Source organism: Terrapene carolina, unplaced genomic scaffold, assembly GCF_002925995.2.
Source record: "Terrapene carolina triunguis isolate 2854851 unplaced genomic scaffold, T_m_triunguis-2.0 Scaffold67, whole genome shotgun sequence".
In the NCBI taxonomy this organism is placed as follows: domain Eukaryota; kingdom Metazoa; phylum Chordata; order Testudines; family Emydidae; genus Terrapene; species Terrapene triunguis.
In genome coordinates this window covers 11775942-11791748 of record NW_020664418.1, presented here as the reverse complement: position 1 = coordinate 11791748, position 15807 = coordinate 11775942, and the positions used below count along the sequence as shown (strand labels likewise).

The following is a 15807-nucleotide window of genomic DNA, read 5'->3' as shown; positions in this document are numbered from 1 at the left end:
CCCCCACGTGTCCCAATATTTTGTTCTTGTCATCTGGTGACCCTAGATGGGGCCAACTGTCCCTGCTTCCCCATGTTGTTGCAATGTGATACTGAGGGATGCTACTTAACTTTCCTGAATTTGCTCAAATAATTGCCCCTTTCCAGCTGACTGCCCCTCCCCCCCTCAACAGCCGCATTCTCCCTTTTCCCCCCCCCCCCCAACCTATTCCTCCTCTGACAGGGGGATGGGTGTTTCTGTCCCCCCTCCCCTCTCTCCTGTTGTTAGTATCTCTGGGAACAGTCTGTAGGTGGTTGTAGGGAGCATCCCATTTCTCATTACCTCTTCCCCCACGCAGTGGGAACTGAGGGCTTGTCTGAGCAGTGTGTTACTAGAGCAACAGAAGGTACAGGGAGCAAGGCCTGGCATATGACATACAGCTTGCCTCACCGTGACTGGCCATGGACACCCCACCACAGGCACTAAAAGTTCCTTCAACTGGAATACGATTCATTGCCTGTTGATAGGTCTTTTGCACTTCACATAGCTACTGTCATATGCAGGGCACAGTGGGGTCCAAATAATGGTGTTTACTCACTGTGTGTAATGTGCCAGGTCTAGGTCTGCACCTGCTGCTGCTCTAGCGGGGTGCTGGTGGCCTTTGAACCATGCACAACAGTAAGGACCACTGGAGGGATCACACACTATTTAAAGGGATACTCCCCAATTCCTATGCACTGCAGAGATGCTTTGGCTGACAGCACCAAGAGGAACCTCTCCAGGGCCATGCCCATGGAAGTGCGAAAGCTTTAGAACTCTGCCACAGGAGATCAGGAGCAGCCTGAATCTTGTCGCCTTTAGGGATGAAACTGATGCTCCTCCCCTCATTATCGGCCTGATGATGATTCTCCTGGAGACAGAGGATAATCACACTCGCTGTAGGGGTGTAAGTGACAGAGCAAAGGCAAATGTCAGTAATGAACATAAATCATGTCTGTATAACTCTGGAAATTCCACACACGAAACTTTGTGTAATAGGGTGTAAGGATGGGTGAGTGGGGTGCCCCTGTGTGCACCCTCAAATGCAAAGACCCCTGGTAGCTGAACCCCAACACGCACGCAGCACAATTCCATGGCCAGTGACAGATTCAACAACCTCACAGGGACCTTTCTTCTACCTCCAACTGGCAAGGGAGCCGCTGCATACAGCACAATGAGTCTCCTTCATGCTATAATGCCAAAGTTGGTGCTTCCTTGCCTACATCACACAAATGGCACCCATTAGAGGGAATGCTTAGAACTGCCTATGCACAGTGGTAATGATGCATAGGCAAATGGTAGGGGCATACTACAAGAGAGTGAAAGGATTGGGACTGTTTACTTGAGAGGGGACAAGGAAGGGGGGCTAACAGCAAATATACCAATGACTGGTAGAGAGATCACACACTGCTATTCGCCCTGCCTCATTATAGAAGAACAAGGGCTCATTCAGTGAACTTGAAAGGCAGCAAATTTAAAACTGATTAATCCTTTTTTCACACAGTCCACAATGAGCCTGTGGAACTCACTGCCACAAGATGCCATTGAAGCCAAGAGAGTAGCAGGATTCACAAAAGGCCTGAGCATTTCTATGAATAATGAAAATATCCTGAATTACAACAGTAAGGTTTGAACATTAAAAAACAAGGGCCTGGTTCTGTGCTGCACTCCAGTCCCTTTGTGTTGCTTTGGTGGCATAAAGAGCCTGTGAAGCAACCAGATCTGACCAGGTGAGAATTCCCTCAGCATGGGGGAGCTCTCAGCTGAAGCAAATCTGCTGTATCCAGCTCCTACAACTGCTCCCTGCCTGGTATGTGGGGGGCGGGTATCAGGAGGAGGGGAGTGCTGGCACACTCCAGTATGCTGCAGCTGGCAGACAGCCCCTTGGACGTATGGCCAGATGACGTAAGTTAGAGCAGCTCCTAGGCTGCTCCAGTGTATGTCAGGGCTAGTGCAGATGTACCATGAACTGTAACCAGCTTGCTGTTGGCCTTTTCTTCTCTCCTATTCTGGGCAGATCTCAGTTCAGGAGAGAGTCTGGGCCCAACCATCTTGGCAGGGATCCACCTGCTTCAGGGCTTGAGGTACCTCCAACTCCAGGGGACTCAGGGGAAGCAATCCCTCGGGCAGATCATCCCACATTTGCCTACCCCGTTGGCTAGCACCTTCCTGAAAAGGTGCTGGTCCATCAGGGTGCTGGGCTAGCAGGGCCCCATGTCCATTCTGAGCCGGCAGTTCCTGTGTTCCCATAAAGCTTTGTTGAAATAATGGGCTTGTATCCAACGGGCACGTTAGGCTGTCCTTGCAGGTGAAGTATTCTGAGCAATCATGATGGAGACACTGCAAAGCTCTGGGTAGCTCCTGGCTGCTCATGACTAGCAGGGAGGCATTGCTGGTTCAGTGGTGGAGAGCCAGGGATGCAGGCAGGCAGCAAGCTTTGCAAAATGCTGTATGTACATCTGCACCATTGTAAAAACTCCCTCTGGGTTTGTTTTCACCTTGTCCCCAGTCCACATGCGATGTGATTGGCCTCCCTGTCAGTTACTGGGCAATCTGTGCCTGGCCAATCCTAGCTCTAGGCTTTTCCTGTGCCAGCTGTCCCTGAAATCCGACCCATGCATCTGCCATCACATCATAGCAGGATATTCTATCAGTGTGAAAGTCACTCCTAACGTGGGAGCCCAGGTCACGGCGACACCTGGATGAGTTGGGGAGATGGAATCCATCCCCCCGCCTGGATCTGCAGAGCAGCCCCTCCTGCATCCCTAGCCTATGGGCTGCAATGCTGGCCACAGTGACTCTGCCCCATTTGTGAGTTGGGGCCAATGGGTCTGTGAAAACTCTTCTTCCCTGGCACATCCCAACCAGCCCCTCACTGCTCTTCTGCTGCCTGGGATATGCTGGCACAGGAACCCTCCACGGGGCGCAGTGGCACCTGTACAGCTGCCCCTATAGAGGGCTTAAGGGACTGCCAGGGACTCATGCTGCCCATAGCCCTGGGTGAATTATACCTGGCAGCTGTAGCGCAGGGACTCATACTATTGCTCTCTTTTCAGGAGATGGGATTGGTAATGAAGGTGCTGGAGAAACACCTTTCAAACTGAAGAAGGGACGAAGGGACCGTGTACATAGACGACTGAGTCCAGCATCAGGAAGGCCTGGCTGGTTTGTAGTAAACACCTGGGAATGTTTGAATTATGGTTCTGTGGAGCTACATCACTCTTATGATTTAGTATTACTGTAATATTGTGAATATTGACCATCTGTATGAAGAAAGCCCCAAAGCCCTGACTGTATATTTCCCTTGCATTTTCTGCATTACTGCTGAGGTCAAAGAGCCCTTGTGAATAAAACTAACTCTTTGCACAGCACGTGCGAGCACTTCCTTTGCAGTCAGCACAGGCCAGTGTTTAGGGAGGGGGGTGATCTGTTTCTTGGAAGCCTGAGTCTCCTGTGCACAGTGCGACTGATGGGCAGGGCAGGATGCAACAGAGGGGGGGTTGCAGTTGAATGTGGGGGCTGAGAGAGTCACTGAATGTTGCAGGGAGGTTGCAGCAGAGGGTGGGGGGAGTGAGGGGCTCAGTGAATGTGGCTGAGGGGATGGAGCAGGCATGGGTGCGCTTGCTGCAGGCTGTGATGAAGGCCGTGCAGCACAGGAGTGATGAGCTGTGAGGATCTATGGGGCTATGGGGATGGGGGTCCCCCAGGAGTTGTGTGTTTGGGGCTGAGGCATGTGTGGGGTGTAGTGCCCAGGGATCAGGGGTCTGGGGGTGAGATGTCTGAGGAGCGGGGTTTTGGGGGGTGGGTTGCTCAGAGGAGGGATCATGGGGGAATGCTGAGCCTGAGGAATGATTTCTGGGAGGGTGGATGCCCAGGGCAGCTGTGCCAGGAAGGTGGGATACCTGGGGTGGCTGGAGGGGTGGGCTCTCCAGGAGGATTGCCTGCTGGTGGGTGGCAGAGGGAGCAGGATGCCCTGGGTTGGGGGTGCAGGAAGTCAGGTGTTTGGAATGCAGGGTAGCCAGGGCTGGGACGACAGGGCTGGAGCAGATTACTAGCTGCAGGGGCTGGAGTATCATTGCTCTTTTATTGTTATTTGATTTATTGCTGTAGCATTTCGTGGGCCCCTGTCAGGATCTGTTGTGACGGGTGCTGCGCATGCGTGTTGTGAAGAGAGTCCCTGCCCTGAAAAGCCTGCAGTCTAAAAGAAGAACCACAGAAGAGGATTTTCATAGATTCCCAGGCCAGAAGGGACCATTGTGATTGTCTAGTCCAGTGTTTCTCAACCTTTTTGATACCAGGGACTGGCTTCTTGCCTCCCTAAACTGTGTCAGGGAATTGTCAGGGACTGGCAAGGACGCTGCCATGGACTGGCGCCGGTCTACAGACTGGTCATTGGGAAACACTGATTAGTCTCACCTCCTGCATAACACAGGCCAGAGAACTGCCCCAAAATAATTCCTAGAACAGATATTTTGGAAAAAAATCCAATCTTGATTTAAAAAATTGCCAGGAATGGAGGATCCACCACAATCCTTGATAAATTGTTGCCATGGTTCATTACTTTCACTGTTACAAATTTGAATCTGATTTCCAGTCTGAATTTGTCTAGCTTCAACTTCCAGCCATTGGATGGTGTCAGACCTTTCTCTGCTACACCGAAGAACCTGTTATTAAACATTTGTTCCCCATGTAGGTACTTACAGACTGTAATCAAGTCACCCCCTTAATCTTCTCTTTGTTAAACTAAATAGACTCAAGGAGCTCAATCTATCACTGTAAGGCAGGTTTTCTAGTCCTCTAATCATTCTCGTGGCTCTTCTCTGAACCCTCTCCGATTTATCAACGTAGAATCATGTGCACTAGAGCTGGACACTGGTGCCACTGCTGCTGGAGTCCTGTGCCAAACACAGAGGTAAAATGATTTCTCTGCTCCTACTCGAGATTCCCCTGTTTATGCATCCCAGGAGCACATTGGCTCTTTTGACCACAGCATCACAGTGGGAGCTCATGTTCAGTGGATTATCCACCACAGTCCCCACATTGTTTTCAGAATCACTGCTTCCCAGGATAGAGCCCCCCCGTCCTGCAGGGATGGCCTATATTCTTTGTTTCTAGATGTAAACATTTACATTTAACCGTACTAAAATGCATATTGTTTACTTCTGCCCAGTTTACCAAGTGATCCAGATCGCTCTGAATCACTGACCTATCCTCTTCCTTATTTACTACTCCCCCAATTTTTAGGTCGCCTGTAAACTTTATCAGTGATGATTTTGTTTTATTCCAGATCATTGATAAAAATGTTAAGTAGTGAAGGGCCAAAACCCAATTCCTGCAGAGACCCTACTGGAAACACACCTGTTTGATGACCGTTCCCTGTTTGCAGTTACATTTTGAGACCTATCAGTTAGCCAGTTTTTAATCCATTTAATGTGTGTCCTGTTAATTTTATATTATTCTAGTTTTTCAGTCAAAATGTTGTGTGGTACCAAGTCAAAGCCTTACAGAAGTCTAAATATCGTATGTCAACATTATCCCCTTTATCAACCAAACTTGCAATATCTTCATAAAAAGATATCGAGTTAGTTTGACAGGATCTATTTTCCATAAACCCATCTTCATTTGCATTAATTACATCCTCCTCCTTTAATTCTTTATTAATCGAGTCCCTTCATTATCTTGCCCAGGACAGACATCAGGCTGACAGGCCTATAAACAGGGTCATTCCCTTTACTCTTTTTAAAAATTGGCACAATATTAGCTTTCTTCCAGTCTTCTGGAACTTCCCCAGTGCTCCAGGACAATGAAAATAAACATTAATGGTCCGGAGAGGGGCACTCCCTGCACACAACGTGACCGGTGCGGTGACGAGTGCACAACTCGTCTTGGTAGCCAGGGGGAGTTTGTATAAACTCTCCCCACTTTGCTATGGCCAGTTCCCCTCTTCCCGGGCACTTATATAAACTGTTCCCATCTGCTCTGCCAGCTCCCTTTGGTCCCTGGCTGGGCCATTCCCAAGAGCTGCCCCATCTGTTGCCTCCCCCACTACCTTCTTCTGCCTCAAATGTCCCTTCCCCCTATCTATGACCTTGGGTTGAGAGAAAGGAGAGCGGGAAGACCTGCAGTTGATCAGAAGACCCTTCCCTAGCTGCCCAAGTGCCATAGTTTCTGGAGTCACCTTCCATCCAGCAGAGGAGCTGGGGGGTGTCCTGCAGCTCGAAGGGTGGGCTAGGAAGGGGTGGGGAAATGTCCTCATGCTGTGATGTCAGCAGAGCAGGCCCAGGGCTAGTGGTTTTGCTGTCCCTATCCCTGCACCCAAAAAGTCCAAGCAAAAAAAAAAAGTCAAGCACAATTCTTGTGCAACCCCCCAAGGATTTGGTGCCTCAAATGCAAAGATTTGGCACCCCTAAATGTTGGTGACCAACGTACTTGGCTTCCCCTCAATCCCAGGCACTATTGGGGGCTCCTACTCCACTGGGGCGGGGGTGGTGGTGGGATTTCTGCAGGAGGCTGGTCATTCCCAGACAGGAGCTAGCACACAAGTGAGGGCAGGGCAGCAGCAATGGAGACCCAGTCGGCCTCAGCGACCTGCCCTTCCCTGTGGCCCTGCTTGGGTTAGGTCACTTGCTAGGGGCTAGAGATAGACCTGGGCCTCGCCACTAAACAGGGCAGGCTGTAAAATGGAGCCATAGCCGCGGAGAGGCTGGCTGGGCAGGGAGGCTGGAGGTGCCTGTGGGAAATGGAGGAGGAGAAGGAAACCCCACAGATCTACCCCACAGCTACACTCTGAGGGCTGGCAGAGCTCTGTGTGGGGTGGGGGAGGGCTGGATTAGTGGGGGGTCCTGGGTGCCATAGGGCAGCACTGAGGAGATCTAGGGCTTGGAGGGGGGAGTTTGCACCACCCTTGCCATGTTGTTAGAATGCCCCCAGCCACCCCTGCCCCTATGAGCCCTCAGCTGCACTCACCTGGGCCACCTGGGGGTCCCCGTCCTGTAGGTGGATGAGCAGCATCCCCATGCTCTTCTCCACCTCAGCCCCAAAGAGGGAGGACTTCTTGGAAACAAATTTGCTGAGGTGGCCAAAGAGCTCCATGGAGGCCCGCCTCAGGTCGCTGTTCTCCTGCAGACAGGGGGCGCAGGGTGGTTAGAGGGGACAGGCTGAGGCCCTCACATGCTTTGGGAATCAGCCTGGCAACTGCAGAGCCGGAGAGGTTTCAGCTAGTTCAAACGACAGGACAATTCTCTGCAAACTCCCCTCCTTCCTGCTGGGCTCCAGGGCTGCTGAACAATTGTGGGCCCAGGGCCCAAGAATGATTGTATCCCTGCCTCACCTAGCAGAGGAGCTGAGCTGCCCCACAAATCCAGGCATGTGCCTGCATCGGACACTGAGCCCCCTCCACGTGAGGGCAGGTCCTGAGCATCTCCCCCTGTGGGGTGCCCTATAGCGCCATGGGGCCTGCCCTGCTTGGTACTTACATCCTCAAAGAATGTTCTCGCCTGACTGGGTTCTGCAGAGTTAGCACCAAATGAGACTCGGAGCAACCCCCAGCCTCGCCCTTGGCTGGGGCTACTCAGAGTCCCTGCCGGCGGCACTGCAGCTGGTGAGGGAGTAGGGGGGAAAGTCTCCTCCAGCAGCCGGGTCTCCCATGGGAGGGTGTTTTCCTCCCTCTTGTGGAGTCCACCCCCTGTCTGCTTGCCACTGCCCCCTGCCTGCCAGGAATGACTCACTTCTGACTCCCAGACCCTGCTGGCCAGCCATGGCTCCTGCCTGGGCCAGGAAGGGAACACCCCATGGGGCAGGGAGTTTCAAACTATGGCCGGGGAGAAGATAGCCCTCGGTTCTGGGGTTTCTCTCTGCTCCTACGCTCTGCAGGTCACTCCAACTGGGTTCTGGCTCCCAGCCACCGTGCGATGTGGCTGCTGCCCCCTGCCCCTAGAACCCTGCCCCGATTTCCCTCCACCCCTCCTCCCAGCACAGCAATACCCCTCAGCCGTGACTTACAGCAGGGTGGGTGGTCCAAGCCTCCTGCTCTTCTCTGGCTTCAATTGTCCATCATGTATCCTATGGGAGGCAGGCGGGCCTGGTTATTTAACAGCATGCAGGGCACCAGCCACTGCTTGTATTTCTGTCCTTCAAGGTTCCTCTTGCCCCCAATCCATCTGGGCAGAGGAGGGGAAGGAGCTGGGTGGACAGTCAGTCCCCAAGATTATTGGGACCAGCAGCTGCGGGATGGGTGTTGGGTTCTCAGGGCCTCGCTGCAGGGTCTATCCTTACAGCAATTGCTGCTCCATACTCGAGCCTAGCGAAGGGGAAGGAAACATCGTACAGAATCAGGCGTATATATTCTGTTGCACCGTCATTACAGGTCAACTGTATAAAGCAACACACAAGGGCATAACTGCCTTTCATAAGTGAGGGTACTCCTAAGTCTGGGGGTAGCTGCATGCTCATGACTGCATAGGGATGTTACCCAAGATCTCATGTTCCCTCCCCAGACAGAGACTTGCACACCCACAGTAAACTCCTCTCCCCACATTTCCTGACACCCTCCCTATTTACAATCAATGCAGTTGGCTGCTTTTTAAAGATAAGTGCATGTTGCAAACTCATGTTTTGTTATCCATTTCCTTCTTTGCAAACAAAGCTTCAGGCGGAGAGAAATTCAGGCATAGTTCTTCCCGCAGGTCTAGCTACTTAGATGCTCTGCTCACACAGGCAGGCTGATCATATGGGCTGGACCACGCTGCTATGTGGATGAGGGAAGCCTATGGAAGGTGGGGTGTAAAACAGCAGCTGACGTAGCCTAGATGGGCACATACTCACTGAAGATGCTCAGACCAAACTTGGGTCAGGATGCAATGCTAAAACAGTCCAGCAGAGGGAGCCACCGCAGGAGTAATGGGCAGGCTGCCAGTAGATGTCCCCATATAGGCAAGAGAGCACTTGCAGAGACCTGTGAGAAAGCAGGAGGATACCCAGGTTACTGCCTTGCAGAGTTCCAGAAGGGAGGGGTCTCTTTGTCACCAAGATCTACCCGAGCTCTGATCTCTAGGGCAGGAGCCTTTTATTTGGCTCCACAGGCCTCACTCATACACCTGCCAACCAAGCAAGGCTTTCGAGCTCAGTTTGCACCATACAGAATGAACGCGTGGTCAGACTCACTCACCTCTAGGGAGTCCTTTTTGTCTGTCTAGGACTTTTCCATCTTCTCCTCCACCGAGGGGAAGAGGATGGAAGCTCCAGCTCCTGAATTGGGCTATTAGGGACACACACTGATCACCAGTGACTTATTGGGGAACTAAATAGGGAACCCTGGAGACAAGGGTATTTCCCCGACCTGCCTATGGTGGAGAAACATTAAGATTCAGGTCCCAGGAGTCCAGAACCTCTCTTGAGTTTGCCCTCTGCAATCCGTTATCTCTGTATGGAGCCTAACAGAAAAACAAGAGATTAGTGGCCAAGGGCACAGGGGACTGCCATGTATACCCTCCGGGAACCAAGGCTCAGGAGAAAAGGCTAGTGGCCTGCCAAGCAGCAGCAGTCAGGCTTGGCCTCCTCTGGCCCCTCAACAAATCTTCCCCAGAACCTCTGAGTTACATGCAGGCTGCCCGGAGGGTATCGCTCAGTGAGAATTCACCTCTGGCAGGCAGCCCTATCAAGAGGGGGCGGGATCAAAATTACATGAGCCCAGGATGAGCTTCCTCTCTTGGACAGTAGAGCTGGGCAACCTGCTGCAGAGGCGAACGCTGCAAATCCAAAAAACATCATCATCATGTTCAGCCTCACCTCCACGAGCAGACGCTTGGCATGTAATCAAGTCTCCATTTTGTCCTCATCCAAAACCTGAAATCAAACTCTTACCTTCTCAACATTAAAGAGTGATAGATGTCCTTGTTGTGTAAACAGGCAGAGAGGTTATGCAACTTGGGCGGAAACAGGCACTCAAATACTGCACTGATGGGGGCCTTATAAAGATGTAGACAGATGATAAGTAGCATCTTTATATAGGAGATCCTTGAACAATGCACCAAGCTATTGGACTCAAAGCAAGAACAAACTTCTCTTGTTCACCTCTCAGTAGGAGAGCTCAGGGAAGAGAAGAGTGAAGCCACAGCTCGTATCGAATCTGCTCTTCAGCAGACTACACGCTGCACATCAGACGTACAGCAGCAGTGTTGATGAATTAATCTACTACAGTGGTTCCCAAACTGGGGTTCGCGAAATGTTACAGGTTGTCCGCGGGGAAAAAATTCCCTAATGGCGGACAGAGCTGTCCCTAGGGACCCCGGGCAGCACAGGGCCAGCAGCCCGGAGCCCCTGGACTTCCAAGAGCTCAGCAGATCAAAGCAAGCATATCTATCACACTGAGAAGATTTAAACTTCAAAACTCCTTATAAGAAATGCAAAGGGAGGTGGATATTTTTTCCTGTTTTTAAAATTAAATAGGCAGCTAATATTGTTTTTAAAATTATTAGGAAGAACAAGTTTAAGCTTTGTTGTAACGTGCGTTGTTTGTCTGGACTGCTCAAGACCTGAATGCTTGTGTAGGAGGAACTCTAAGTTGACTTCTTAAATACCTTCATCAAGGAGTATCGGAGGTGAAACAGCATGGAACGTAGGAGCCTTGTCTTATAACAGGCTTATTCAAAGTGATACAAGCTATGAAAGTAAGATCTTGGAAGAGTGTTGCCGTTTTCATAATGTAATAAAAATACTGTAATGATAAATAATAATTAATAATGAAGTGTGTAATAAGCTTGTCATCAAAACAAATTTTATATTTCCAAGATTACTGTTTTTATCATTTATACTCAGGTAAAGGAGAAAATCCCTGGAAATATTCATTTTGAGGAGGGGGTTCGCAAGACTTGACATTTTAGTGAAAGGAGTTCTGTCATAACTATAAAGGGAAGGGTTACAGCCCTCCTGTGTACAATACTATAAAATCCCTCCTGGCCAGAGACTCCAAAATCCTTTTACCTGTAAAGGGTTAAGAAGCTCAGGTAACCTGGCTGACACCTGACCCAAAGGATCAATAAGGGGACAAGATACTTTAAAATCTTGGTGGGGGGAAGGCTTTTGTTTGTGCTCTTTGTTTTTGGGGGGAGTTCGCTCTTGGGACTAAGAGGGACCAGACATCAATCCATGCTCTCCAAATCTTTCTGAACAAGTCTCTCATATTTCAAACTTGTAAGTACAGCCAGGCAAGGCGGGTTAGTTTTATCTTTGTTTTCTCAACTAGTAAATGTACCTTTTGCTAAGGTGTTTACCTCTGTTTGCTGTAACTTTGAACCTAAGGCTAGAGGGGGTTCCTCTGGGCTCTTTAAGTTTGATTACCCTGTAAAGTTATTTTCCATCCTGATTTTACAGAGATGATTTAGACCTTTTTCTTTAATTAAAAGCCTTTTTTAATAACCTGATTGGTTTTTCCTTGTTTTTAGATCCAAGGGGATTGGATCTGGATCCACCAGGAGTTGGTGGGAGAAAGGACGGGGGATGGTTAATTTCTCCTTGTTTTAAGGTCCAAGGGGTTGGATCTGTGTTCACCAGGGAGTTAGTGGAAGAGTCTCTCAAGGCTACCCAGGGAAGGAAGTTAGCCCATTGGGAGTGGTGGCAACGGACCAGATCTAAGCTGGTAGTTAAGCTTAGAAGTTTTCAGGCAGACCCCCACATCTGTACCCTAAAGTTCAGAGTGGGGAAGGAGCCTTGACAGGTTCACAGGTTGTTAAAGTTTGGGAACCACTGATCTAGAATGAGAATACAGTATCTGCACCATCCAGGTCCAAAATAGGGTAAATGCAAATAAGGCAGACTTTTAATAATGCTTGGACAATACAAAGGCAACTCCCTCCTCCATGCAAGTTCTGCTGGTTGGATGTGAAGATACGAAGGTGGGGTTGCAGTCGTGGAGGTGATGTTTTATAAATATGTTCCTGGAAGACTAATAGACTGCTTCTACTACACAGCCACTTCCTAGGGGAATCCAAAGAGACTAGGTTTCATTTGGGACACCTTCCAGAAAGCAGCTTAGGAGAGAGGTGCTACAGCTGCCTTGGGAACATGTACTTCCAACAGATTCTCGACCACCCAACTGGGAAAAGTCTCCATGTGTGTCAAAGACGGGACTGCTTACGGGCCGAAACGTCAAATTCCTGGAAGCTGAGAGTGAGAAGTTTTAAAGCACCCCTTGGTGAAACTCCTCTGATTACCAGACAATGCCAGGATTAATTGCCTCAAGTACCATGTCACTAATCCAGCATGCCAGGGACATCACAAAGTGCAAAGGCAAACACGGTGGTTTGCGAGCAGCTGTTTTGCTTGACCTAGATACAGAAATCTGGTTTTGCCTGGGAGGGGAAGGAACAACAGATTCTTTAGAACAGCGCTGCAGCTTTAAGCACCAGAGAGGCAAATGCTTCCTCAGATTTTCAGCCTTCAGTAAGACATGGCAGCCCTTACAGAGACAAGCAAGAAACTGCCTGGAGACACAGAATGGCTACCCTGAAGTCACAAACCTTTGCTGACCTGTCACCAACTGCTGGCGAAGGAAGCTGCACATGCTGCAGTGCTCCTGGTCTGGCCACACAAACACGCTTGGCAGCATCACTGAGTCAAGACAGCACTCACCGGATCTTCTGGCTCCCTTGAAAGTACTCCAACGGCCCAGCTTTACAGACATGCATGTGGGGCAGTGGGCTGCACTTCCACACGCATCTTTTGGGGATTTTTTTTTTTTTAAAGCTGCAGTTCCAAAGGAATGTTTTGGGGGAGTTCTGGGTTATACAGGCAGTCAGACAAGATTCTAAGGCCAGAAGGGATCATTGTGCTCTATGACCCTTGTTTGTTGGCATCCCTAAATTCAGAGTCCAAAAGGGATGACTTCAAAGAGAGGCCCAAAGCACTGTTGAAAACCAGACAGGCTATCCAGTAACTTAGAGCACCTTCCGACATTGCCATTATTTGCATCTCTCGGGTCCCCCTATTCGTTATTAATAGACTTAGGGTCTGTATTCAGTGCTCCTTAGCTTATGGCTTTGGATACCCAATGACAGCTGGTTGAGCTTTTCTGGTAGTTCTACCTGTGTACAGTATTTATACAACACAAGTGGGGCTTCCTCACCCAACGGGAAGAGACAGAAAGCAGGGAGGAAAAACTATTAAACTCTTCCACAAAATACTGAGCCATATAAAGTGCAATGTTACCATTTAGGCTAAAAAAATGCAACGTTCACGTCAAGGGGGCTGGGTGTTTAGTGGCCCTAAACACCATGACTGTGTATGTGATAGACCTCAATCTCGAAGCACTGGATGTAGGCAAAGGGAGTGCTGAAGACAGCTCTAAATCAAAAAAGAATCAGGCTAAAGAGAACTGTTAATTTGTTAAGGAACCAAAAAGGATTGATTTGTTATTTAACAGCCCTGCTGCTAACAAGACGGAGGGATAGATTTTTTTTTGACATTTCCACTGGCTGGTAAATTGTATTACCCCATTTCCCAGAATGACTCAAGGGATTTGGGGGGAGGGGGGCAACCCCTTCCCCCAGCAGCTTTAGTGGAACTGAAATTTACAGGGCTGATAACTTTCTTATTTGTTCTGATCTATAGCAGCTGGGATGACCTCCCAACTCCAGCAGAAGAGGTGGCTAATTATTAGCTCTCGACCACCACAAAATGTTGCAACTGCTACAAAATAAAAAGAGTTTAACACCTCTGAACAGGAACTGGGAATTGCTTACAAATTAGTATCTGGAATCCAGAGGCGATACCCTTACATTTATCTGCTAGGGTAAGTCAAACATTGGTCATTTGTGAGTGTCCTAAACAGAGATCAAACTTTCAGGTCTACTACTATCTTCTCCCACCACCTCTACTTCTGTTTTTATTAAAGGAGTGATTCCATCAGATGCATCTTCCTCCCTTCCCTCAGGAGAGTGTGTGTCAAAATCTCATTGTGTATGATCAAGAAGGAAGAAAAATCTGTACACAATGATTAGCCCTGATATTTTAATGGAAATACTGCACTACAGTCAAGTTTACAACATTTGTATAGAAATCATCACATGGATAGGTGGCCAAGGATCACATTACAGAATACAAAAAGCAATTTAAAGTAAAAAGAAATCTTGCTATTGTACAGGCTGGAATCAGAGCTTGGAGCTCAGAAGTCAGACATCGGGAGGGATGAAAGCTGTAGGTGAAAACCCTGCTGCAGGAGGAGATCTCCTTGTGTTTTATTGGGTTTTTTTCCTGGGTACCTTGAACAGCAGGAATCCCACCATGTTAACCCCATTCCGCTCAAATAACATGCAGGCACAGACTCTTGGACAAAACACCCACAAAGCAGCAGCAGCTGTTACTTCCCAAGCTGGTAATGTCTAAATCATCCTGACTTCCACTTCCAGATCAGCTTTAACATACATTAAAAAGAAACACCTGAGGGTGGGGTGAGGCACAGGGGAGCGTGTGTAAAACCTTTGAAATGGAAGAGGACACAATAAAACCCCCTTCCTGTCTGAACACAGCAAAAGGAGGAGAAACGGGACAGGTAACTTATTGCTGGCAAACTCTGAAAACTCCCCTGTGGGCTCTTTACTCTCTTTTCCTCTCTCCATAAGAGGCTCCCATTCATCACAATGGCTGGAATTACTCTCTGTACATTGGCTGCCAATGACTAGTGACCCTTATAGGCCATGCATTTTCACCACTCTGCTCTCCCAGGCTGCACAAAGGCTGGAGCGATTGCCCTCCCCCGACCCTCTCTCCCCAATTTCTCCATCTCTCTGCCGGGGAAGGTAAGAGAACTCAGTTCTGAGGGGACAACCAGTTGTCTTGAAATCTCTGGGACAGATTTCAGAAGTGGACTTTGAAAAGCAGCAAAGCTGCATTCACAGCTCTCCAGCTGGGACAACGGAAGCTGTTCGGGCACAACTGGCAGCATTGTTTTGTGCAAGGAAAGGACGCCTCCTTTGAGGAGGAGAGACATTGCAGTTGGGTCTGTCGTGGCTTACGAAGTCCATGCCAGCTTGTCTGAAAACCAAAATCTTCCAATGCTTAAATATCTGCCAGCACTAAACTTCTATGCTTAAAAAATATATCCCATTTGTGGATTTCACTAGTGAAATGCATCACACAGCCTACCCGCCTTGCCGTTCTCTCTCTCACACAGACACAGACCTAGACATAGATACATACACAAAGCAGCTCTAATGAAATACTGGTTTGGTACTTAGGATGTTTTCTCCAATACTGAGAGGGAAAATACATAAGCACAATCAACCCCAGCTAGATAGCTCAGCAACACTTCAGATTATGAAGCCAATAATAAAATGGTCAAATTGCCCCTCTCCGCACTGCAAACTGCATGCTGCATGGTGCCTTTCAGAACAGGAGCAGGGCCGTGGGTGAGCGAGTGTCTTCCTCAATAAGAACCAAGATGTATTTTTATTTACAAAAGAAAGGAGAGAACAGTTTCCACACAAAAGCACTACAATGATAACTCCCTTTGGTAAAAAGTGTAATAAATGTCTCCATAGGTCTGTTTGTTGGTACTAACTCTCAAGCCACCTGGTACTACGGTACACAAGAAGCTGGTACAGTTATGCTAGTACATCAAGCATACTTCCTTTAATAAAAAAAGGGAAAAAATTGACAATATGTACATTTATTTACAAAAAAGGAAGGGGAACATGTTAAAATTGTGTTGTTTCTGCTGTGTGTGCGTATGTGTGTGAAAAGCTGGTGCATGGCACTAGGAGAGACTAGTAAAGAAGCAGGTACAAAACAATCCCG

At 48.8% G+C, this 15807-nt stretch overlaps 1 protein-coding gene across 1 annotated transcript in view; it reads left to right on the top strand.

The window, feature by feature from the left end:
- Nucleotides 1–3353, top strand: part of NMB (neuromedin B) — a 17254-nt gene extending 13901 nt beyond the window's left edge. Inside the window, exon 3 of the mRNA XM_024210458.2 lies at nt 3075–3353. Coding sequence (XP_024066226.1) covers nt 3075–3122 — 48 coding nt within the window. The 3' untranslated portion in view covers nt 3123–3353. The remainder of the gene's footprint in view (nt 1–3074) is intronic.
- The last annotated feature ends 12454 nt before the right edge of the window (nt 3354–15807 follow it).